Source organism: Xiphophorus maculatus, chromosome 19 (genome assembly GCF_002775205.1).
Source record: "Xiphophorus maculatus strain JP 163 A chromosome 19, X_maculatus-5.0-male, whole genome shotgun sequence".
Classification (NCBI taxonomy): Eukaryota; Metazoa; Chordata; class Actinopteri; order Cyprinodontiformes; family Poeciliidae; genus Xiphophorus; species Xiphophorus maculatus.
In genome coordinates this window covers 24,393,766-24,416,774 of record NC_036461.1, presented here as the reverse complement: position 1 = coordinate 24,416,774, position 23,009 = coordinate 24,393,766, and the positions used below count along the sequence as shown (strand labels likewise).

Sequence of the window (23,009 nt, the reverse complement as noted above, 5' to 3'; positions counted from 1 at the left end):
CATCCACTGTTTTTTCACAGATAACTGAGGTTTAATATCAGGCGAGACCGGTCCGATGCAGAAAAACAGAGCCGAGTCCATTTAAAAATGCCTTTTTTTTCTTCTTTTTTTTTGCACGCAGATGTAAGTTTTACACATTTATTTGCTAACTAGAGCACACTTAGCTTGCTGAAGCTTCACAAGTTTGGTCAAACATGTAAAAATAACTTTGATTTGTTTAGTCAGTGCAACGAGGAGTAAAACAGCCGATATAAAAAAAACAATAAAGAAACTGAAACAGGGGCGTGCCGTGGTGGCGTAGTGGTTAGCGCGACCCACATTTGGAGGCCTTAGTCCTCGGCGCGGCCGTCGCGGGTTCGACTCCCGGACCCGACGACATTTGCCGCATGTTTTCCCCCGTCTACTTCCCTGTTTCCTGTCAGCCCACTGTCACATAAGGGACACTAGAGCCACAAAAGACCCTGGAGGGGTAAAAAAAAAAAAAAAAAAAACTGGTACAAAAATCTATTTCCAAATGGTTCAGAAAGTGTTATCAGGAATTTTAAATATGATGTAAAATAATTAATAAAGCATGACGTCGCTTGCAGCACAAAGCATAGAATTAGACTGAATAGATCTGCCCTCATGGATCCGTTGTCACCGGTACAGATATTAATATCAGATTGGTGCGTCTCTGCTCTTGTCCATGCTGAATCAGACGTCAGTAGAGAAACCCCATTCAAACTTTCTGGATTAAAAACGCTGTAACTTTTTATAAATTATTTAAAGCCTCCTGCCAGTGTGTGGTTTTGTTTTTTTCCCCCTTCAGTTTCTGATTCTCTGTCTCCAGCCCAGGAAGACCACGTACTCCCTGAAGTCCCCTGGGCTCCGGCCCGTGCGAACGTCTACCTCTGGCACCCTGAAGGGCCACCCGGTGGCCCTGGAGCGGGACCTGCAGCATAAGATCACTTTCCGCAGCATCGCTGAGAACGACCAGGACCCCCCGTCTTCCGCCTCGGTGCCCACCTCTCCGAACACGCCCACCCCGCCGCCGTCGGCCTCCTCGGATCTCGGCCCGGTCTTCGACCACGACCTCAACAGCTCCTACGGCAGTGAGTTTCATTTCTAAAAAGAAGTGTGTGTGTGTGTGTATGGGGGAAAAAAATCTGTGGAGATTTAGATCACTTAAAGTATTTGTAAGAAAAGACAAATACAATAACGGTGAACACTTCTTTTTTTATGTTTGTTTCTTAACCAGCCTCGTTGTGTTTGCATCTTTCAGGCTCTATGTTCCCCTGTCTTCTGAACCCGTCAAGTGAGTGATCGGTTTTTAATTCTCATAGTTTTCCTGCTTTTTCTTTTTCTTCTTCTTCTTCATTTCCTTTTTTAATTTTCCTGTCCGTTTTTGTGGTTTGCAGAGTTACAGTCCGTCTCCTGCGGCAGCCTCCACCAGCTTGGAGAGGAACCCAAGCCGCCTCCTTTGCCTCCTCGGAGGAAAGACACCGTGTCTGAAGCCAAAGTAAGAAACGCCGACAAAATGAAAACGTGACAGTTGACTGTTGAAGTGCAAGAGAGGAGGTGGAAAAACAGGAAACTTTATTAGTATAATTTCTTAATTCAGATTTTATATCTCTTAAGGTCTTGCATATTTTTCACATAAACAATAAATTTAATTGTCCGGTACATGAATATTATGTGACGGATCAAGACAAAAAATACTGAGAGGAAATGATGGAGGTTTTTAAAGGTTTCAGCAAATAATCATCCTTAAACTGTCGTGTGTTTTTTAGTAATCTGTAGGTCAGATTCTACTAAAAAAACGAGGAAGGGAAAGGGAACTTGTGCATCAACGGGGACCTTTGCCCACTTCAAAATAAAAGCGTGGATATAATCGTTACTTGAATCATTCCTAACAGTCGATAACCAAACATTTGGAGCTTCATTCAGCTGAAAGTTTACAGCCGAGTAAATTAGCGTTTTAGAACTTACCCGGAAAAATTAATTTAGGGGAAGCTAAGGGTGCCAAACATGGTCAAAGTTGGCAATAGTTCTAAAGCACTAAACTAAAAATTAGCTGCACTGTTAGCGGATTAGTGGAAGTGTGACCACTACTAGTCTTCATGATGCTGTTTCTACTGCTGATTTTGTGTTTATGAATCTATTTATTAGCTTTTCTAATGAACGTCGATGCCATTCAGCTGATCAGCAATAATCAATACATCTTTAGAAAATAGTATCCTCTGTTAAGTATTCATTGTCCAATCAGTGTGTACATAATCACAATACTTTGACCTTTTTCAATTCTGCACCTAAAAAAAACTACTACTATAAATGAAAAAAATCTAAGCAATATTTAACTAATAATAAGTAATAAAAAATGCAAACACACTCTAAAAACTAAAACCTAACAAAAAATACTTTATTCAAAAATAAATAAGACTGAATAATAATAAACTGAATATGAACAAAAAGTCACAACAAAATAAAACTAGGCTATAATTACAAAAACCTGAAAGCTGTTAAAACCCTGATCTGGAAAATAGAAGCACCTGATTTTATTTTGTAGTATCAAGAAAGGGGCGATAAATATAATTAAATGACACGTTTTGGTGATTTTCTGACCTGTGTGTGCGTTTGTTTTTAATACCTTGTGGGGACCATTTCCCTGACATAGGAGCAGTGGGTCCCCACAACGATATACTACGTTGTGGGGACCCACTGCTCCTTGTGGGGACCAGGCTTCGGTCCCCACAAGGGGAAACACTGTTTTTGGGTCAGGGGTCATATTTAGGACTAAGGTGAGAATTGAGTTTTGGTTATGGTTAGGTATGTAATGGGTAAGGATAAGGTTTAGGCTGTAGAAATGAATGGAAGGCAATGGAAAGTTGATGCAAAGATAGCTGCGCAAACATATGTGTGTGTGTGTCAGCAGAGCTCCATGTGCGACAGCCCCCCCGCCATCCCTCCGCGGCTCCCCCCGCTGCCGAGGACCCAGCACCGGTCTCCGCTCTACAACGGCCCCCACTATGACGGACCCCTGCCCAGCCCGCCGCCTCCGCCGCCCCGGGACCCGCTTCCCGACACGCCCCCGCCGGTGCCCCTGCGGCCTCCGGAGATCTTCATCAACTACCCGCAGCCGTCGCCCGGCCCGGGCGTGGCCCGCTACAACTGGGACCTGAACAGCTCGCCCAGCTCGCCCAACACGCCGCCCAGCACGCCGTCGCCGCGCGTCCCCCGGCGGGGCTGCCCCCTCAGCGCCAGCCAGAACAGCCTCTGTCCGCTCCCCACCGCCGCCCCGCCCGTGCCCCCGCGCCACAACCCCGTCCCGCAGCTCCCCAAGCTCCCGCCAAAGACGTATAAGCGGGAGGCCCTGCAGCCGCCGCTGCAGAGCCTCCCATTGGTGGAGAACACCGACGGCAGCCAGTGAGCGAGGCTCCGCCCCCGTAAGCCACCAAAATAACTCAAGAGCCGCTGATCTGAAAAGAACAGGAGCTGCTCTGCAACAATCCCGCCACACCTGCCTCGTCCGCTCAGGGGATCAGTAGCTCCGTCTCCTCCGCAAACCCTCTGTGCCAACGACGACACACACACCGCCGTGCCAGCTAGCAAACAACCTGTCAGCGTCTGCCCGGCGCAGGGACGGCCAGCTCCTGGTAGGAGCGTCTTGACCCCCAAGGCTCCTCAGACTCCGTAGCCTCAATCGCGCTTCTTTCTCCGTTTCTTTTTGGGCATTGACGTCAGTCCGCATTCCCTCTGCAGCTCAGAGCTCCACAACCTCAGAGATCGTCCGAAGCCCTTCCTGTCAGGGGTGGAGGGGGGCGGGCGGCTGATCCGCTTCGCTTTTGTCTTTTTTTTTTTTTGTTTGTTTCTTTCCTACTAACTGAAGACAGTTGCCAAAGTCTTATTTTATGCAGGGGGAAAAGGGATTTCCTTTTTGTTTTTAAAGCGATTCTAAACACTAAACGAAACACTACAAAGAGCTGAATCCCCCCCCGCCGCTGTTCCCCTCCCTCACTTTGTATCTCAAGCTGTACACTGTGACTGTAAAGTAGCAAACTGTCTTTATTTGTTTTGGTTTTTTTATTATTTTTTTTTGGAGGTTGTTTGCCTAAAAGCCTCTCCACAGCCACAAAAGAAAAGTTGCCTTTTTTTTGTTGTTTTTTTTCTAAAAAAAAAAAAAAAGAAAAAAAGAAAAAAAAAGAAAAATCCAACAGTGGTGACCTCTGACCCCAGTCCTATTGGCCCAGACGGACATGACAGCTGAGCCAAGAACACTCCGTTTGCACAAAGCGTTGGGCAAAGTCAGCAGGTTTGAGTTGGACGGACCTCACTCTATGACACCGACGTCTTAACCGACCCCACCCGCCTCCTCCACCCGGACGTCACGCTGCTGTCCGACACTGTGCTCCTCCTGCCCTCAACTCCAGCTTCTTTATTTGTGTTGAAACCTTTTGCACTGGAAGCTTTTCTCCCACCAAAGCTTTAGGAGGAGGGTGGCTCAGCCTTTCACCCTCCTCCTCCTCCTCTTCCTCCTCCCCTTTTCTCTCTCTCCCCCCCAGCGGCTGCTCCTGATGCCTGAAACCCACAAAAAACAACAACAAAAAAAGGAACTTTTTAACCCAACTTCCTCCTCTTTTTTTTTTTTTTTTTCTCTGGCTTGAAACATTTGGTTTCGATTCGGACAGACTGAAACGATGCACGCCTCGCGCTCGGATGTGCCTTTTTAGTTCGTTTTCTACTTTACGGAAATAAAGCAGACGGTGTCTAAAACGCTTAAAAATGGAAAAAGGAAGAAAAAAAAAAAAGTTGCCTATGTAATGTTTAGAACAAAAGCTATACACTATAAAACAAAGAAAAAACTGTACGTTTGTTCATGCTGTGTGTATATATAACATGTATACACTAACTGAGTCATTTGTATAAAGTGAAAATCCTTTCCCGCTTCCCTCCTCCCTCCGTCTCAACGTATCATCATCCACCCTTTTTTCAGTCTTTTTCTTAAGAATCCAACGCTGCTACAGTGGGCTTGAAATAAAATTAAAAATAAAAAATAAAAACAAGTCACTGTTGCTAATTTGCAGACAATCTCCAGTTCAGCCACTGCGATTATTTCCCAGGAAAAGCCATTGATTTCCCCCCCCCCGACCTCCTCTGGTGCTTTAAAGCAATGGAAACGATCCAGTTTAATACGCCAAGCACTTACATAGACGACGCGCTTCACTTTGTACATCCTACTAATTGCCTTTTTATCTCCCTTTCAAAGACTTTTTGATGCTTGCGCTCATCAAACAGAGGTTGGAGTAGTATTAAAGTCGCAATGGAATATATTCAAGTCACAAGTTTTGGCGCATAGTAAAGAATTGGGGGGGCTGTTTTTTTGTGTGTGTGTGTTTTATTTTTTGGGGGGTGGGAGTAACACACTTTGTGCACTTTAGGCTGTACTGTTTAAGAGCCACAGTTGTCACAGGAATGTTTGTAAATGCAGTGACCCTGGGCAACACAGATCAGGCCAGGAAAGACACAAGTCTACCACCTCAGTTTGTTTCTTTTCTTTATTTTTCTGACATTTTCCATCTCACCCGAACGCTCGGTCGGCGTCTAATCGCCACGAACAACTCTTTTAAAAAAAAAATTATATATATATATATAAATAAATTTTGCTCATTCAGTTTGAGTCCAGGTAAGAGGAGGAGGAGGGTGACGATGATGGAGTTTTTCAAACTAGTCTTGCAACGCGGTGTTTGGGAGGATTGTCGTTCTGGTATCATGTGAGAACACTTTGTCGTTTTGTCTCTCGTTTTGCCCGTCTCAGAGTCTCCCATGTCAGTATTGATGGGGTTGATCTTACCAAGGTTTCTTTTTTGTTGCTGTTGTTTCAAACCGCCCCTCTCACCTCCACCCGCCCCCATCCTCAAAATAACTATTAAGTTCTCTGTTGATGGCACTGTAACAGCTTGATCCAGCAATCAGTTTGTTTGATGGTATGTGGCCTTTTAACTGCTTTGTATTAATGATCTTGATGAGATTAATAAATCACCCAGTCTTATTTTGTACTGAACCACTTATCTCTCGTTTGTTTCTTTTTGCAAGCAAATGCAACTTTCTTTTATGTACTGGAACTATGAAGTTATTGACATTTTGTCAGGTTTTCTTGTTTCCTACTGTAGGCCAAAGCAAAGTAGTGCAGAGAAATGGAAAGAAAAGATCAGTCATCAAGTCTGGGCAGATTTCCTTCCAGATCTCCTTTGTATTTATTTTCATCCATCCTCCAGTCATCCCCATCACTGCTGGGAAAACAAAAATCTGTAACACTATTTGAAGGTGTGTGCATAAGACCGACGTGAGACTGTCGTAAACATGAATAAGTCTTCATGAATGTTGTCATGAAGTAAATTCGGTAAATGACACTTTTAATGCAACGTTCTATTAAAATTTGCATTAATAATGGGATTATTTGCCAAATTACAACAGTTGTAAACATTCATAAGGGCTCCTTCATGTTCATAACAGGTGTTATGTCATGTCAGTGTTATGCACACACCTTCAGATAAGGTGCTACCAAAACAAATCTCCAGACCATGATGCTGCCAACACCATGTTTCACCAGGGAGATCATATGTTCAGTTTTGTCTTGCCGTCGTCTATATATGTACACATGGCAAACTGAACTTCCTGTGATTTCCTGTTTAATAAGCTGCTTTTTTCTTCCAGCTCTTCCGTAAAGGTTGAGTTCACTGTTCAGCTGCGGCTCCTCCAGAGTGGCTAGTTATTTCTCTTAATTTATAGTTATTGGATAACAAAGTGACTTTATTTTATTCTAACTTATGCAGTCTCAGCTATAAAGCATGGGCCATTTTAGCAAATATTTGGCTTCAGAAAATCCCTTCCAAGCTCAATAATTTGGGAATCTTTGTGACCCTGAGGATCCATTCAACCACAGAGGCAGACCAGCAATTTTTGTTGCACACAAAACATCTCAAATGGATTTATTCAAATGAAGAGCATCTAGATGTTTTGCTTTTCAAGTTTTTTTTTTTGGTTAAAAAGTCAAACTGTGCTGCAGGGTCCCTCGCTGTCCTCACTGTCCCACAGTTCCCCCCCGTCCACGGCTGGTCCATAGGTCCCTCGCTGCTGCGCAGGCGCAGGCCTGAGGACGGAAAGACACAAAGGTTGGTTTAGCTTCACTCTCATCATCGTAAATTTGAAGTGTTTCTCTTCCTGGACGGAATGATGATACAACAAACAATATAACATAAAACCAAATGATTGTTGTGACCTCATCCATACATGCAAGGTGTGAAGTGTTTAAAAATATGGTCAGATCCAGAAAACCAACCGAGACATTTCTTTTAATTTTTTTAATAAAAACTGACCATTTTAACTGGAAAAACTATCCATCCAGAATGATGCCAGAAGCAGCAGCGCGGCGCATGTCGTCAATCTACAATTTATTTTAACGTTAATATATTAGCATAAATTATTTATAAATCTTGCTTGTTAGGGAGATTCGACATTAAAAACATGTGCACACACCTTTGCATTATGAAATAAAAGTTCAAATACGATCAGTAATTTTATTTTTTATCTGTAAGACCGAAGGCCGTGATGAGCACAGCAGTTCAACTTCATTGATGCATCGTTTACTACTGAGGTCACCTCAGGTTTTCCCTGCTGGGAGCGAAAGCTTGGAAGTTGTTCCTCACTGGAGCTGGAGCTGGAGCGAACCCAGCAGGTCTGTTGTCCCTCTCTGGGGCGGAATCGGCCTGATCCAGACGGTCGTTCACATTTAAAGGAACAGAGGAAGAGCATCAGAGGGCACATTACGTCAATATGCTTTGATCTGATATAGAACACAAAAATAAGTGTTGAGATTTTTTAAAAACTGTTTTATAAATGCATCGATTCTTGAAAGCTAATCTGATTTTGTTGGCGGTTATATCTTCTGGCCACACGGGGGAGCCAAACTCAACACAATTTCCATTTCTTCTTCTTGCATCGTGGGGCGTTGGGGATTGGGTTTAGGGGGTGTGTACCGTGAACACACACATTTGTCATTCTATTTTCACTTCTGTTCATTTATAATTTATTTGGACCCTTGCACTAAAAACCTCAACTCAATTCAAACCTTAGCCTTAAAACTTAACTCACCCAAAAACGGCATTTTAACAGCAGTCGCTCCTCACTACCTAGTATTTGTTAGGAAAATGGTCCTTACACGGTATCAAAAACAAGACCACACATTACACAAACACACACACAGTCATGTTTATGTATCTTGTGGGGGCTTTACATTGACTTCTATTTATTTTCTACAACCTAACCATCACATACCTCACTCTGACCAAAAGTCGATTCATAACTTAACCCTAAACCTAACCTCTAACTCAAAAACAGCGTTTTCTCTCATGGAGACCAAAAAAATGTCCCCACAACCCCACATTGTACACAGACATAGGTCCCCACAAAGATATAAGAACCTGGTTCACACACACACACACACACATACCTAAGTCCAATTTAGAAAGACCAAATAAGCTAACATGCATGTTTTCCCCGTCCCACGATGTTCCTTAAAGTATTCCCAGTTCTCGGGATTCGCTGTCCATCATGTTTTTGAAAAGCACCTGCTCTAACACACCTAAGTGACACGATTCAATCAGCTTGGCGTAAAGTTCAGCAGAGGTCCTTTTAGAGACCATGCAATTTCATTGCATGTGGAGAAGCAGGGAAACATCTCAAATGTGCGAGATGGTGGATCCTGAGGATCAGGGTTGAGCTACAAAGTTTTTGCATAGTTAAAATCCACTTCAATGGCCGCCTTTTATTCCCAGCTGTGGGACTTTTTATAGATAAAGTGCAAAAATAGTCATATACAGAGAATTCTCTGAATTTTGTCACGTTATAACCATAAGCATTGGTGTTATTTCTTGAGATTTTATGTGTTAGACACACAAAACAAAGCCAAAAGTGGAATGATTTTGATCAAAGCATACTCGTATCTTAGAATGACCAAGTCCAGAACTCTTAATTGAGGATCAGCGACAAGATATGAAAATGAAAACATTCTACAGCTAAAGGTCCTTTACCAACGCAGAAGTTGGATCCAAACAAGCAAAATGCTGAACTACCTGCTTGGATGGATCGTCCCAGATGGGCCTGAAGGCACTTTTCAGATGTGGAGGAGGCGACCCTTTCCTCAGGCTGACCAATCTCTTCCCAAAGGAGCTGATGAGGCAAGGTGTCGGTCCGTCCACATACGGCCCTGCGGGGCTCCTAAGAGGAGGGTGAGGGGTGAATCTGGGAATCTGCCACCTCACACACACAGTTCTGCCTCTGGTTTCCGGCGCCGGATACTCCTGGCTGAATGAGGGCTTCAGCAGCACGGGCACCTGGCTGTCCTCCTCGTCTTCGTCGTCCTCCCCGCTGTTGGTGTCCATCGCCTCCCTCCGCAGGGTGCCGTCCGGGCTGCAGGAGGTGACGGAGGAGTAGTCGAAGGCGGAGGTGTCGTCCGTCTCGCTGTTTGCGCGTGTCGTCTCCGGGTCGTTGGTGGATTTCACAGTGGGCTGGCTGAAGGTGCCCTGACCCGAGTCGCTGTTTTCTCCCCATCCTGCGGCGTCCGGAGCGAGCAGAGAGCAGCAAGCGTGACCGCAGTGGCAGACTGGCTGCCTCAGGGCGGCCCGGTCTCTCAGGAAGCCCTTCCTCCTCACCGGGCTGCAGGACCAGCACTCCAGGCGCATGGAGTGACCGCCGTCCACCCCGTTGGTGAGGGGAGCAGCCGGCTGGACGTCTCTGAGACAAAAAAGACCGTCAGGAGGGAAATCCCACTTTTGGACGCCAATTTGAATCGTCCAGATCTCCGAGCTGCTGCAACAACGCCGAGGTCTACATACCTCTGAGCAGCAGAGCTGGACTCCGCTCTCATCTGCTGGCTCCTGGTGCAGCAGCTTCCAGAGGACGCAGCGGCTGCAGCATCACAGGGGGCGCTGTTCACGTCAGGAACGAATCTCTCAGCATCAAATCATAACTAACATTTAAAAATTTAAGCTCAAAAGTGAAATCTAATGAGTGAGAAACATGACTGTTGCATACTAAATGTGAGAAACACAATGAAAATGGGCTGCAGACACTGTAAAAATGAGAATCTGGTGCTAAAGTTTAAACTTTCTCTAATTCACAAGGGGTCAAACTTACAGAATGAATAGTATTTGATTAAATATGCTGAATTCAACCAGGCAAAATTGGTAGAATGAACTGAAATTAGTTGGATTCCTGCCATGAACCTAGCCTTGGTTCATAATTCATACTGTTACAAATGAAATGACGTCAAAACCACTGGAGACGTTAGATTTGTCATCTCCAAATCCAGTTTTAAAGTGCATTTGGACTCAATGTCCAGCTGTAGCTCCTCCCTGTTTCAACCATCTGACCCAACTTAATATGAAAGGGAATCGGTCAAGAGGCTCAAGATCAATCCTGGAATCACCAAAGCTCCAGTCTGTCATGGACTGGAAGTGTTTCTGTCCACAGTGGAGGTAGCTTAACATCACCCACTGAGCCACTTGGTCTCACAGTTGGAAGTTAAATGTTGGAAGATTCAAAATAACTCCACACTAAATTCAGGCTGGAGCACCAAGTTTTGTTGTATGGCGCATCATCATTCCACCGCAGAAAAAATGGCCCAAAAACATCAGCAAAAGCCCCAAATAAAGACAATATAAACTTTTCAACAGAACTGCGCAAAAACGTTGGATATCTTCTGTCCTGCAAATCACTCTCCGGTTGTACTTCCTCACCGTTGCCCGGCTTCCTCGTCCTCCTCCCATCGAACATCCTCCTCCAAGATCACGTGACAGCGGGACAAGACGCTCCTCAGAGCTCTCTCAGACCCCAACAACAGGCTGCAGTCGGGATGCTCCTTACCGGTCCACTGCAGCAGGTTCTTCAACGGGAATACAAGGAAATATTGCAAGTTAAGCCAGTTGTAAAATAGTTGACATTTTACGCATCGCTGTAAGTACATTAGCTTGCAAAAATCCTTTCCGTGTTCATATTACAACCCCAAACTCGCGTATTCTGAATTCTGGGGCTGACTTTGATTTTACTCTTTTGTTTCTTTTATAAAATCCGGTGAAATCCATGAATAGGATCTGTCGAGTGCACATAATACAGGGGGTCTGTTGGTTTCAGCGAGCCAAATTTAAGGCTTTTTAAGACCTTTTCAATGTCGGCCTGAAGGAAATTTAAGACTGAAAAACCTGTAAATATAAGAGAAGATTGAGAGATCATGCTGACTCACGTTGGCTGGGAACAAAAGTGAGGCAGTGGCAAAAACAAATATTGTCCAACCAAGTGATAATACACTTACCTATGAGAGATGCAAAAAAGCCTGCTAAATAGCTAGCAGAGGTTTGTTAGCAGCCAGTTCCCGCCGCCTCAAGACACTGAAGATGTCTGCACAAGCCTCAAATTACTGCCACAATCAACAAAACTACATAAGAGATTAAATAGTCCTGCCACAGCAGAATTTGAGGCTTGTGCTTAGCATATCTAAGGCTAACTTACGGTTTTTAAAATGAATTTGGCTTTTTTAAGGCCTTAACACTTAGCTGCATCACTTTAAGGCTTTTTAAGACTCTCTAAGGAGGCACAAACATCCTGTACTAGTCTTGCCACTAAGAAACGCACTTTTTAAAGAAAGTCAGATGAAGTCACTTTACAGACGATGCTGCGGACGGCTCTCCTTGTATCAGCCCAGAACTGAACCTTGTAGCCTGTTTGCAAAACACTAGCTAAATTAAAATTGCACATCAATCCAAACTCACCCCCCCCCTCACCCCTCTCAAAAGTAAAACACGGTGGTGGCAGCGTCATGGTGTGGGGGATACTTTTCTCTCAGCATTTCCACAATGTATTGACTCATGGGGGCCGAACAGAATTGCATGCCACACGTCTCTGAATTTGCTTTGTAATATTTTCATAGAAAAGCAGAGCACCTTCAGTCAGAGGCTTTTTTTTTCAAATTCGTTGTAATACAGACCGCTACAGGAGATGCCCACACCTACAATAACTCTTTGGATGGTCTTGAATGAATATGAGTCACAGCGATATTTAATTTCCCTTTCAGCACAATGTTGTGTTGATCTATTACATTTGGACTCTCACTAACTCACCTGAATGTGACTCAGGTAGCTGTGAATCCTAGCAACAGGAGCCAACAGCAAAGACAGCAGTTTTATTTCGTCTCTCTCCATCTGGCCGCTCTGTGGGAACGACCAGAAAGTTGCCATCGGCGACCATGTCCTCCCAGTTGTGACGTACTGGTGTACGGTCAGCACGTTGTCACGTGTTACCTACCTGTGTTCGGAGGCCTTTCCCTTGCTGATTCAGCGGGTTGAACTCGAGTGAGAGGAACGACGCCAAGGTCGTCGTGTATCCGAGATACATATCTGAAAAAGCTGTCTGGACAACCAAAGTCAAAGTCAGCAGCCTGCCGCCCGCGATGACGGACCGAAATGTCTGGAAGTGACTTAAAAAGAGGGAAGATCTCACGTCGTTTTGGCCGATGAGCTGCACCAGGATGTCGCCGACCAGAGACTTCCAGTGTTCGGCGGATAACCTCTCCTGCAGGGTGTTCCTGAAGAGCACGTGTCGCTGCAGGAGCTGCTCCACGCACCTCACATACGTCTGACTGGGTCACACGACAGAGGGAAACCTCTCTGACTCTTCATGATCTCAGTCACACAAAGCGGCGACTTTCTCTCCGGTTTTAACACAGTTCTAACCGAGGCGACACTCACTGCGGCTCTACGGTCGTCTGGTGAGCTGGCGGCGTTTTGTACTTGTCGTACAGCTGGTTCAGGGTCGACACGTATTCCCACTCGGAGTGCAGGAGCTGCATGGCCACCTGATGTCGAGCATCTGCACAACAAGAAATGGAAGTCTGTCCTCAGGTTTCCTGGCGTTGGAATATTTCATTTTCATTATTCATGGTTCAGATGATTCACTTTGGACGCTGAACTCCCAGTCTGCACAGAGGCCGTATGTGAAACTCGGGAGGCGCCCTGAAGGCTTAAAGCTGTTTGGCCAGCAGAGGGCGCTCAAGAACGCTTGGTTTCTCACACATGAACTACAACTTGAAAAGAAAACTGTGTAGTTTACCTTTTATGGACCTCAATTTGAAAGAGTAAGGAAAAAATAATAACAACTAAACTATAAAAAACTAACAAATTGAATGCAACTTTACCAAGAAAAACCTTTGTAGTCTAATTTACAGTAAATGTATGTTGAAAACAAGCTAATGAATGAATAAGCATGAAGTCTCTATTTTTTATTTGTATTTTTTTCCCCCTTTCTTTAGAAATTTGCTAAGATGGGACCCCAAATAAAATCCTGCTCAGGGCTGAATCCAAATGTGTCCCGGCTCTGGTTGAATCCCATTCGGAAAGCTTTTCAAATCCAAAAACAATTATCTTAATGGGCCGGAACATTGCAGAACCTCGGGGCTGACCTGTCCCTTCGCTCAGCCCGGCCTTCAGGCCCTGAAGGAAGCAGTGAAGGAGCAGCTTCCCTCGGGACAGGCAGGCCGGTGGAGGAGCACAACACTCGCAAACCCCCTGGTCACCGGCTGGCTCTGCTGGATCGCTGGAAGGCGACAGGAGACAGATGGAGAGAGATTTCTCAGCTGGTCTGACGTATTTTTCAGGGATTAAAAATAGCACACGTTTTGCTGCCCGCTGCATTTATCCAACCTGAAAGCATTTAAAAATTTAAAATCCTTCTCTGTGGTCCGATGAGATGAGATGGCACACAACAAAAGTCAAGAACAAGTAAATAAATAATAAATAAAATAAACACAACATTAAATGGCAATTGGTAGTGATAGCCTTAGGGACACACATTGCATATGTGTGTGTACACATATAATACTTATAATAATGTAATATACAATATAATGCATAATATATGACAGATATATGATTAGGCCATTCACAATAATCAATAAATCAATTGATCGCATGGTAAATTAAAACAAACTCAGTAACTTCCCTTGGCATAATTTATCGTTTTTTCTCTTTCTGCCAAAAACTAGATGACAAAAGTCTTTCTGGAGGATAATTGAGGATTACTGAATAACTCATTTTATTTGCTGTTTCTGTTGTTTTATTCATTTATTTTGGAGATTTAAAATGTCTTCCAGTTCCAGTGCTAAATGTTCATTACAATTTAAAGTTTATTGGGCCGTGCCGTGGTGGCGCCGGGGGTTAGAACGCCCCACGTTTGGAGGCCTTAGTCCTCGATGCGGACGTCGCGGGTTCCGGTCCCGGCGACCGCATGTCTTCCCCTCTTTCCTGTCTGCCTACTGTCGCAAAACATACGAGTCACTAGCGCCGCAAAAACTCTTCTGAGAAGAAAACAAAAAAGTTTGTTGACGTTTGAGAATGTGTTTTTGCATAATTATTATTATGCCATTACCATTATATTACTTCGAAATCGTCTCACAACAACAATATCATCGTTTATCGCGATAACGTCTGGAACAATTTATCGGCCAGCAAAATTTGTTATCTTGACAAACTTCTGTATGACGTAAGGAACCACAACCTTAAAATCAGAATCCTGCTCAAAATGCCTGTTTGGATTTCCGTCCTTCTAAGCCAGTGGAAACATTTCTGGCTTTTTATCTGTCGTACCGTTCTCTTGGTTTGGACGTGAGGCCCTTTCCGTCCGGCTCAGGCCCGGGCCTGTTGCCGTACAGCTGCACAATTTGACACCTCAGCACTCCAAGTTCCTCCTGTGGGAGGGGAAAAAATAAATAAATAAAAAGCCCGGTCACAGTCAAACGTTGATCCCTGTTGCCGTGCGCCGGACGGACGGCTACGTCCCGCCTCACCCTCAGCGACTCGACCAGCGCCTCCAAGCGGAAAGCTTTTTTCTGACAGCTCCTCCTGTTCTCCTCCATCTCCTCCCTCAGGTGCGAGTCTCCATGCTGGATCTGACCGAGCTCCAGCAGGGCGCTGGCGAAGCCCGTCTTCAGCTCTGTGACCATGCACTGCAACTACGGAGGCACACAGTGAACAACGGCGTGACGCTACAGTGGCTTGATCTTTTCTGAAACGGCGCCTGTTACAACCATACACTTTCAATGTGTTTTACAAGGTTTTAACCCTTTCATGCATGAATTATGAATTCATGAATATTATCCTGTGCCAGAATTTTTTTCCTTTTTTTTTTTTGTTGATTTTCTTAAGGCATAAAAAAAGGTAGAATTTTTTTTATTTTTTTAGGTGATCAATTGTAATTTTGTCCAAATACAAAGTTTTTTGAAAAATGCATAGGTAGTATTGTTCTTTAGGGGTTATCTGATGTCACAGTATTTATTTTTACCTGCGAGAGTCGTCTACAGTAGAAGGAGGAACCGGGTCGGTTGGCATGTTTTTTGTCTGTCGGCCATATTGGACTTAACAAAAATAATTTCTTGCCTTTGCTGCTGATATCCAGTAGTTGATGGTATATTTTATGATGCATCAGTGTCCACTGCAGTGGTCTGTGTGCATTTATAACATAAAAAGCCACAAGAAGCACAAGAAAATGGCTTTTAGAAAGCTGTCCACTGTAGTGACCACTATGCTTTTTTTTTTTTTACATCACACCAAAGTTAAAAAAAAAAAAAAGCAACAAAACAAACTACCACATCAATATAAACACGGCATCTCCATGTTGAGACATGATGGTTGGTTGCTGTAGTAACCACCACATGACTTTTTTTTTCTTTTAATAACGTGACAAAAAAAGACAACTTTTTCAGCCTTCTTTAAGTTAATTCTTGTCATTTTTTTAAGAACCAGCGTTTCATTTTTTTTTTATTGAGGGTTTAAAATCAAGATAAAATAGCATAAAATTCATGAATATTTTAAAAAATAATAAATTACTATTCCAACCTAATGACAAGGAAAAACGGATCTAAAACTTTTTAGTGTCATTCTTTGCGGAAATATTGCGTTGTGTTTAAAAACATTAACTGGGTCCTTTTCGTTTCCAGTCAAAGCTCAAAGTCGACGTGGAATGTCCAAAAGAGCCGCTGAACTGGACCAGGAAGAGGAAACAAACAGACAGAACCACAATGAAATGTCTTAAGATTAAAGTGCATTGATGTCTGGATGACCTAGTCAAAGTTCAAACTAAATCCGACTATGAAACCGCCCAATATGACTAAGAGTTACAGCCCACGTGTGTGAATTGGGTTGGGATGTGCTCCCAAAGACAAGAACTGACTTTATAAAAAAAAAAACATATATTTTTAGAGAAAAACATCGAAAGACATATTTCATTTCCTTCCCTTAACAATTATAAATCGATTATTTCCCTATTCAACAAAATACGTTGAATTTTGTGGCCGTTCACTTATAAAACGAAGCTACAATCCAACGATCCTTTCACGCTGGAGAGGCTTTATCTGCTGCCACTAGTAAAATGCATCGGTGGAAGGATTTTTAAATACACCGAGCTCGGCGGATGACGGGAAATTTACCTTTGAGATTTCAGAGACGAGCTCTGCCTCTTGAGGCTTCATGACCTTTGCAGAGAGAGACACAAAAACGCCTGTTTGCAAACGCGCAGCACAAACCGATGAGCACAAACTGTGCAGCCCGCCTGACGGCTTCAGGGATGAAAGCCTGCCTAAAACCGCTTCTACTTCAAAAAAGGTGGAATTTGTTTGGTCTTTTTTTTTTTTTTTTTTTTTTTTTTTTTTTTTTGCTCCTCGTGTTCTTGTGTTTGCGTTACCTGTTCAGATGTCGCACCTGCCAGCAGACCCTCTGCTAAGGAAGCGGCGAGCGAGCCAAAAGAGCCGAGCTGCTGCTGCGGGAGCCAAGATCCCTCCTTATAAATCTGCGAACAGAAGGGCGGGCAGAACCCGGAGACATCCATCGAATTCAATTGGATCGCAAAAAAGCCAAACACCTTTGTCGCTTAAACAGGCGTCGGAGCAGAACCCGGCAGAAAGCGTGGTGATGTTTTGGTTGATCAAATCCTATATGTCAGTAATCATATATTATGGGCTGTGACATCACTCAAAACTCTGAAAAACCCTCGTTATAATGTAAACGACACACAACTGTCCAGCTATTCTTAACTAAAGCTTCAAATAAAGATAACCTGCGTTGCAGAAAGAGTTGGAATACACTCGCCTGGCTTGATGTTCTTCCGTTTCAACCCATCCAGTTAGAAGACCGTGCGTTCGGGTCCCGGGGTCTTCAGCCGTTCTGCTTCCGCCCGTTTCCCGCGGCTGCCTTGTGTCGCGTTGCAGCGTTCGGGAGGCTGGTGCTGCACTTGGTGCCGCGCCGTGTCCCCAGCAGGTCTCCTCCTGAGAGGAGGCAGAGCTTGTGGCCGCCTCAGAGGAAGGATGCAGAGCACACTGCAAATCAGAGGGCTGGAAGACGTCTGTTGTTTTCTGTAATATTCATAATAAGAAATTATTCTATGAGGGTCTGCAACCTTCACAACCTGCAGAGCCACTTTTACTGTCAGGCCAGCCGAATGAAACTGGTTTAGAGCCGCAGAATGTTGCACGGCGTTTTGACTAAGAAGTTTAGATAGATATTGGAGATACAGGGAATTTGTATAGTTTTAAAGAACCACCATTTTATTTGGGATTTAAAATAAAGGTAAAGATCAAATTTTGCAAAAAAAAAAAAGGGGGATGCATCTTTTCTTTCCTTTGGTGGGACAGAAAATAATGAAATTTAAAAAAGCATATAGATTCCAACCTAATGAGGAAATCTACGTTGAAGATAGATTAAAGAAAACTTTATAATAATTCACACACAAAAAAAAACCTGAGAATATTTTAGACTAATTTCAGTCATTTTCTAGGAACAACTTGAAACAAAATCTTCGACTTTGTCCGTTTCCGTCGTTTGGAGCTCTGAGATGTTTTTGGGGGTTTTTTCCAAGAAAATTTCTGAGATTAATCTCAAAATTTCTGAGTTATGATTCTCTCTTTTTTTTTTCTACCTACAAAGGCCAGATACACTGTCGTGAAAATCAGATCTAGAAACAAGATGTTACTGGCTCTCTCAGTGCCAGTCTTTGTGGGAAATTCAGAGCAAACATTGCTGCGAACCTAAAAAGCTACATTTATTATTAAATATAAAATAAAAAATATCAGCTATCTTTTTTTTTTTATTTTTCTTTAGCCAAAGTTATTAAGAGCCACAGGGTGGGTCCAAAGAGCCACTTGTGGCTCCGGGGCCGCAGGTTGCGGACCCCTGATGGGTCTGGAAACCATTTCTCAGACAATGCGGTGCTTTGCAAAAGCTTTATTTCTGTTGCACTTTTCCACATGTTCTTACTTTACGACTACAAACTTAAAGGCCTTTTGGGGGGAGTTCACATGTAGGAAAACACAAAGTAGAGAATATTTGTGATGTGAAAGTAAAAGGATGTAGGGTTATTATTGAAATTAGGTCTGGGCTTTGACTGGACCACTCCATAAAATGAATTTAATTTGATCTAAAATCCTTCCATTACCGGCTGCCGAGCCTGCAAACTAGCTGCCAATCTCAGCGCGGTAGACGGCCGTCCTCGCGTTGACTGGAATATTTAGCATGCTTGGTGGAAAAGCGGCGGCTGATGTTGTATTCTTTAAAAAACAGCGACCGTTTCTTGACAGATGAGGCATACAGCTTTTGACCGGACTTCAGCGAAAAGGTATTTAGCTGTCCATTCCTTATTGAACACTCGACACTCACTGTCAACTTTTCTTCTCGTTGCCCCACTCGTTGTTGCAGAGCTCGCAGCAGCAGCTCCACAAAATCAAGTCATGTGCCACGGCGCCTAAAGCGCCCCCTGGTGGAGCGCCAGGCATTACAGCAGTAGACCAAATGAATGAGTCATGATTATGATATGATTTGATTTGAGCAATTCTGCACCAATCTTCGGCGGGCCAGATTAAAAAGACCAACTGTGGCCCGGGGGCCGCAGTTCGCCCACCCCTGGACTAGGGGGCACCAGAGTAAAGAGGCTCAATACAAGCACACGCATGATTTTCCCCTTTACTTCACAGCTATAGGCTGGAACCCTGCTGACGTTTTGTCACATTAATTAAAGGGATGTGAATACTTTTGCAAGGAGTTCATATTTCTTACGATTGATGTAAAATGTGACAAAACATAACTCTATAGTTGTGAACGGCGAACAGACAAATATGAAAACAAATGTATATTGTGGACGCAGAGTGCTTTTAAAGTAAAAATATTCCCACTCTGTTTTAATAGTTGGCATCGTACAGGATGTTCCTCTTTTTTATTATTATTATTATTATTTTTTTTTTTTACATTTCTACTGGACGATAAATATAAAATTTAGGCTGGTTGTTCACAAGTTTTGTTTTGCAGGAGAGCCCAAAGTCGGTCCTCGAGGGCCGGCATCCTGCATGTTTTAGTTCTCTCCCTGGTGGTAGTAACAACCTTTTCAGCGAGTCAATGTTCTTCTTAGGCCTTATAATGAGCCATCATTGGATCCAGGTGCGTGAAACCAGGGACAGAACTAAAACACGCAGGACGCGTGGAGGACAGACTTTGGGCGCCCCCGCAGAGAGACAGTCTTCGAGATTTGTCGTCGTGACTCCGCCCACCCCTGCTTGAGCCAGCATTGTAAATCGAACGCCACTGCGGTCTGCCGTGCTGCGGTGGGAGGAGTTAAGAGTCAGCTCTTGAATCTGATTGGACGACAGCTTTGTGGCGTTTTAAAATCGCAGCACTTTGAACTGGCTGTCAAAACACCGAGCACGGAGAGAGCGAAGTAGGTGGAGAATAAATACATTTAATATATATATGTATGTGTACTTTTACATCTTAAAAAAAACTGTAGAACTGCTTACTGTTAAGGGCTGTTGTATGAATAATTATTTTAGTAACAGAATTTAAACTTTTTTATTTTAAATGAGGTAGGAGTGATAGCTGACGTTAGCACGTGAGAAATAGTACCGTCTGGCGTTTTATTAGAACTTTAAAAAACTTTTTAAATATTTCAGGATAAAGTAGCCATAACATGCCTGACTCTGTGAAACCTACCGTGATGTTGTTGTTTTAATTGACCCAGTCTTCGCTCTCGGGCGTCTGAAGACATGAGAAGGATCGTGTTTGACTCTTCCTCTGATGAAGATGTGGAAGAAGAGCAGCTGACGCCGCTCCACATCAGCTGGTAAACGGAGCAAAACACGCAAAATTATCCGCCCCTCTAAAACTCCGTGTTACGGCCACAACTTTCAATGCGCTTTCATTAATTTTGTCATTGACACAAAGCAGAAGTGGAAGTAAAAATCTAAAAATTGTCCTGTGCATTTGTGTTTACTCCTTCTGAGTCAGGAAGACACGATAGTATGACTCTTTTTTTTTTTTTTTTAAACATTATCTTGTAATATTTTTGACTGGGTTTCAGGTTACCTCTGTCCATAGTTGAGTGCTCACAGTACCTCGGAATATGTGCGCTGCCAGGTAAAATCATGTTCATCTGACAGGTCCGTTTTAGGACAAAGACATTTGTTTTTTGTTATAATATATTTCTTCTTATTCCAGGTTGCAGGTATCGAGATGTTCGCAGGTCCCTGCAGAGAGATGTTGGTAAGACAATCTTTTCTCAGCCATGAATTACTCGGATCAGACATTAAAGCTGCAGTATGTAACTTTCTATGTAAATATGTTTTGTTTTGTTTTTTTTACATATTTGAACTATTACCATGTATATGAGACAGATAATTTGTGAAAAGATCCATCTCCTCCACCTCCTTTCTGTGGACTGAAGAGTCAGGAGAAAGGCCTTACTGCTGTCAATCAACCTTGTGAGAATGCTACTAAACAACTCCCAATAACAGCCCCCCCCCCCCCCCTCCCCCCCAAGATCTCATACTATGCTGTCAACACATGGTGACGGTTTCAACAATTGCGTCAAAAACATATTTTTATAAAAGTTAAATACTATGTTATGCTGTTATTCTATTGATGGGCATCGCAACTTTTAATCTTTGAACTCGGTAGTGGAAAATGCCAAATTTGTCTAAAAAGAACTCGCATTCCGTCCTGTTGCCAGACGAGCTGAAGAACCAGGGGGTGCAGAATGTGTTCGTCTTCTGCACTAGAGGGGAACTGAGCAAGTACAGGGTCCCGTCCCTCCTGGAGGTCTACGACCAACACGGCTTCACGGTGCACCACGCACCGTTCCCCGACGGAGACGTTCCTGAGCTGGAGCAGTGCTACCAGATCCTGACCGAGCTGCAGGTCTGCCTCGAGAGGAACAGGAAGACGGTGGTCCAGTGAGTGGAGTCAACACACACACACACACATACTTGCATCACGGATGTCTTTGAAATGTTGAGTGGAAAAGATCTCCAAATGCTGAAGTTTGTTCACTTGCCTCTCTGAGACTCGATGAGTAGCTTGGAAAGGTAAAGCTCGTCCAAATCCGTTGCGTTGCATTTAAAAATGGGAGAAAATGTATAATATGGCATGAAAACCTTCTCAGGAGTCCAACAACTTGTGGATTAACTTGTGGGTTCTCCAGGGAATGGAAAGGTTTGCGTGTTTTACTGCTTTCCCACAATTATTTAACATCTCGTTGATGAAAGGCAATATTTGGAAAAATGAAAACTCAACAAATGACCCGGGAAAATGTAACTTAATTAAATGAACAAAAATAATTTTTAGGCAGCAGTTGAATTTTTATAGCACCTCTCGCAAATAAAAAAAATCACAGACGGGAGCATAAAAATTTAACATTGAATGAAAACATAAAGTGAAAGGAAAAGAAATGTTGAATACAATTGAAGCAAATTTAGAATATTTAAAAAAGGATCTTAAGGAATAGCATGTTGGATTTAAAATAAATAAATACTCGACTAAAAGTCTCTCAAGCAAATGAAGCTCGTCTGAGTCGATTTGCATCGATCCGGAAAGTTCTGCCGTTCTTGGAACAACCATCCGATTTTGGTTTGAAGTCCTGGAGGATTCAACAGTTCAGAGATTTCAGAAGGCGTCTGATTATGAAGGAGCCTGAACGTTGGAGTCAGGGTTTTAAAATGGATGAATTCATAAGTAAACGGTGAAAAGACAGGAGGGATGTCAGTTCCTCTCGGTGTTTTTCGTTTAAATGTTTTTTGCTGATGGATCATAATATCTTAAATCAGAGGAAATGAAAGCCTTGTATTTTTTTTTTTTTTTTTTTAAACCCAACCTTTTATAGTTTGGAAATATTTCTGCAAGTAAAGGCCTTCTGGTCACCATAGAAACCACAACAAAGCGTTCTGCCTGTACGGTTTGAAGTTCTGAACTGACTTTGCCTTTTCCTCTCCTCCTGCAGCTGCTACGGAGGCCTGGGGCGATCTGCTTTAAGTGAGGACGGTCTGCTTTCACGTGACGACGTTCTCGTTTTGGTCTTTCTCTGACTCGCAGCATTTGTTTCCCACTCAGTCGCCGCCTGCCTGCTGCTCCAGCTCTCGGTGACGATGACGGCCGACAAAGCCATCGAGATCCTCAGAGAGCACAGAGGAGTTGGAGCGATACAAACGGTGAAGGTGAGGACGGATTTTTTTTGTTTTTCTTTTAATGAATAAGATATTCAGCACTCGATCTTGGATGTCCTTTTTTTTTTTGCAGCAATACAATTTTCTTCACGAGTTTCGGGAGAAGTATACCGCCTACAAAGAGAGCAGGGAGGCTGCCCCAGAGAGATCAGTGTCTCGGTGATTCTGGAGAGAATAATCTCTAAACATTTGCATTCGTTTCTCTTTGCTAGCGATTTACTCCCCAAGAGCTGCACTTTAAAAAAAAAAAAAAAAAAAAAAATGGTATCACTTCCTTCGAGCTTTTAAATAAGCCGAAAGGTTTGGGTAATGGAACACAACTCAGCTTAATAAAATCTTAAAAAATATAAGCCTGTGTTTAAGCATTAAAAAAAAAAGTTGAGGAGATACAGTATGTACATGTTCTGTGTTAAAATCATTTAAAAAAGATCCACTGCACAAGAAAAAATAAATA

At 43.3% G+C, this 23,009-nt stretch overlaps 3 protein-coding genes across 5 annotated transcripts in view; 2 read left to right on the top strand and 1 right to left on the bottom strand.

The window, feature by feature from the left end:
* Nucleotides 1-6,034, top strand: part of sos2 (SOS Ras/Rho guanine nucleotide exchange factor 2) — a 44,723-nt gene extending 38,689 nt beyond the window's left edge. The window contains exons 20-23 of one of the 2 annotated variants that reach the window (XM_023352907.1): nucleotides 830-1,091; nucleotides 1,262-1,294; nucleotides 1,398-1,498; nucleotides 2,909-6,034. In XM_023352907.1, coding sequence (XP_023208675.1) covers nucleotides 830-1,091; nucleotides 1,262-1,294; nucleotides 1,398-1,498; nucleotides 2,909-3,406 — 894 coding nt within the window. In that variant the 3' untranslated portion in view covers nucleotides 3,407-6,034. The remainder of the gene's footprint in view (nucleotides 1-829; nucleotides 1,092-1,261; nucleotides 1,295-1,397; nucleotides 1,499-2,908) is intronic. The other variant, XM_023352908.1, reaches the window with a different exon arrangement.
* LOC102237912 lies at nucleotides 5,514-18,586 on the bottom strand. Its single transcript, XM_005816023.2, has 16 exons — nucleotides 18,528-18,586; nucleotides 17,209-17,392; nucleotides 16,762-16,866; nucleotides 16,508-16,552; nucleotides 14,870-15,034; nucleotides 14,670-14,770; nucleotides 13,487-13,620; nucleotides 12,777-12,897; nucleotides 12,529-12,667; nucleotides 12,334-12,438; nucleotides 12,150-12,239; nucleotides 10,773-10,918; nucleotides 9,870-9,962; nucleotides 9,108-9,768; nucleotides 7,636-7,742; nucleotides 5,514-7,126 (listed from the first exon to the last, which is right to left on the bottom strand). The coding sequence occupies exons 1-16, from the start codon at nucleotides 18,584-18,586 to the stop codon at nucleotides 7,027-7,029; spliced, it is 2,355 nt and encodes a 784-aa protein (XP_005816080.2). The 3' UTR covers nucleotides 5,514-7,026.
* A 1,074-nt stretch (nucleotides 18,587-19,660) lies between these two features.
* cdkn3 (cyclin dependent kinase inhibitor 3) lies at nucleotides 19,661-22,793 on the top strand. Of its 2 annotated transcripts, none has more exons than XM_023352911.1 (8): nucleotides 19,661-19,813; nucleotides 20,080-20,181; nucleotides 20,419-20,474; nucleotides 20,556-20,600; nucleotides 21,067-21,289; nucleotides 22,333-22,364; nucleotides 22,443-22,546; nucleotides 22,629-22,793. In XM_023352911.1, exons 2-8 carry the CDS (start codon nucleotides 20,105-20,107, stop codon nucleotides 22,716-22,718), a joined length of 627 nt encoding a protein of 208 aa, XP_023208679.1. In that variant the 5' UTR covers nucleotides 19,661-19,813; nucleotides 20,080-20,104; the 3' UTR covers nucleotides 22,719-22,793. The 2 variants fall into 2 exon arrangements, with proteins under 2 accessions (XP_023208679.1, XP_023208678.1); XM_023352910.1 differs by having other exon boundaries at nucleotides 19,664-19,779.
* The last annotated feature ends 216 nt before the right edge of the window (nucleotides 22,794-23,009 follow it).

Bases quoted from the DNA above. Each gene is read 5' to 3' on its own strand.
- LOC102237912 (XM_005816023.2), bottom strand. From the start codon at position 18,586: ATGCTAAATATTCCAGTCAACGCGAGGACGGCCGTCTACCGCGCTGAG. The intron at 12,668-12,776 runs GTGAGTGTCGCC...CGTGTGACCCAG, and splicing joins CAGACGACCGTAGAGCCGCA to TCAGACGTATGTGAGGTGCG. The intron at 9,769-9,869 runs GTATGTAGACCT...TTTTTGTCTCAG, and splicing joins TCCAGCTCTGCTGCTCAGAG to AGACGTCCAGCCGGCTGCTC.
- cdkn3 (XM_023352911.1), top strand. From the start codon at position 20,105: ATGAGAAGGATCGTGTTTGACTCTTCCTCTGATGAAGATGTGGAAGAA. The intron at 20,182-20,418 runs GTAAACGGAGCA...ACTGGGTTTCAG, and splicing joins ACGCCGCTCCACATCAGCTG to GTTACCTCTGTCCATAGTTG. The intron at 22,547-22,628 runs GTGAGGACGGAT...TTTTTTTTGCAG, and splicing joins GAGCGATACAAACGGTGAAG to CAATACAATTTTCTTCACGA.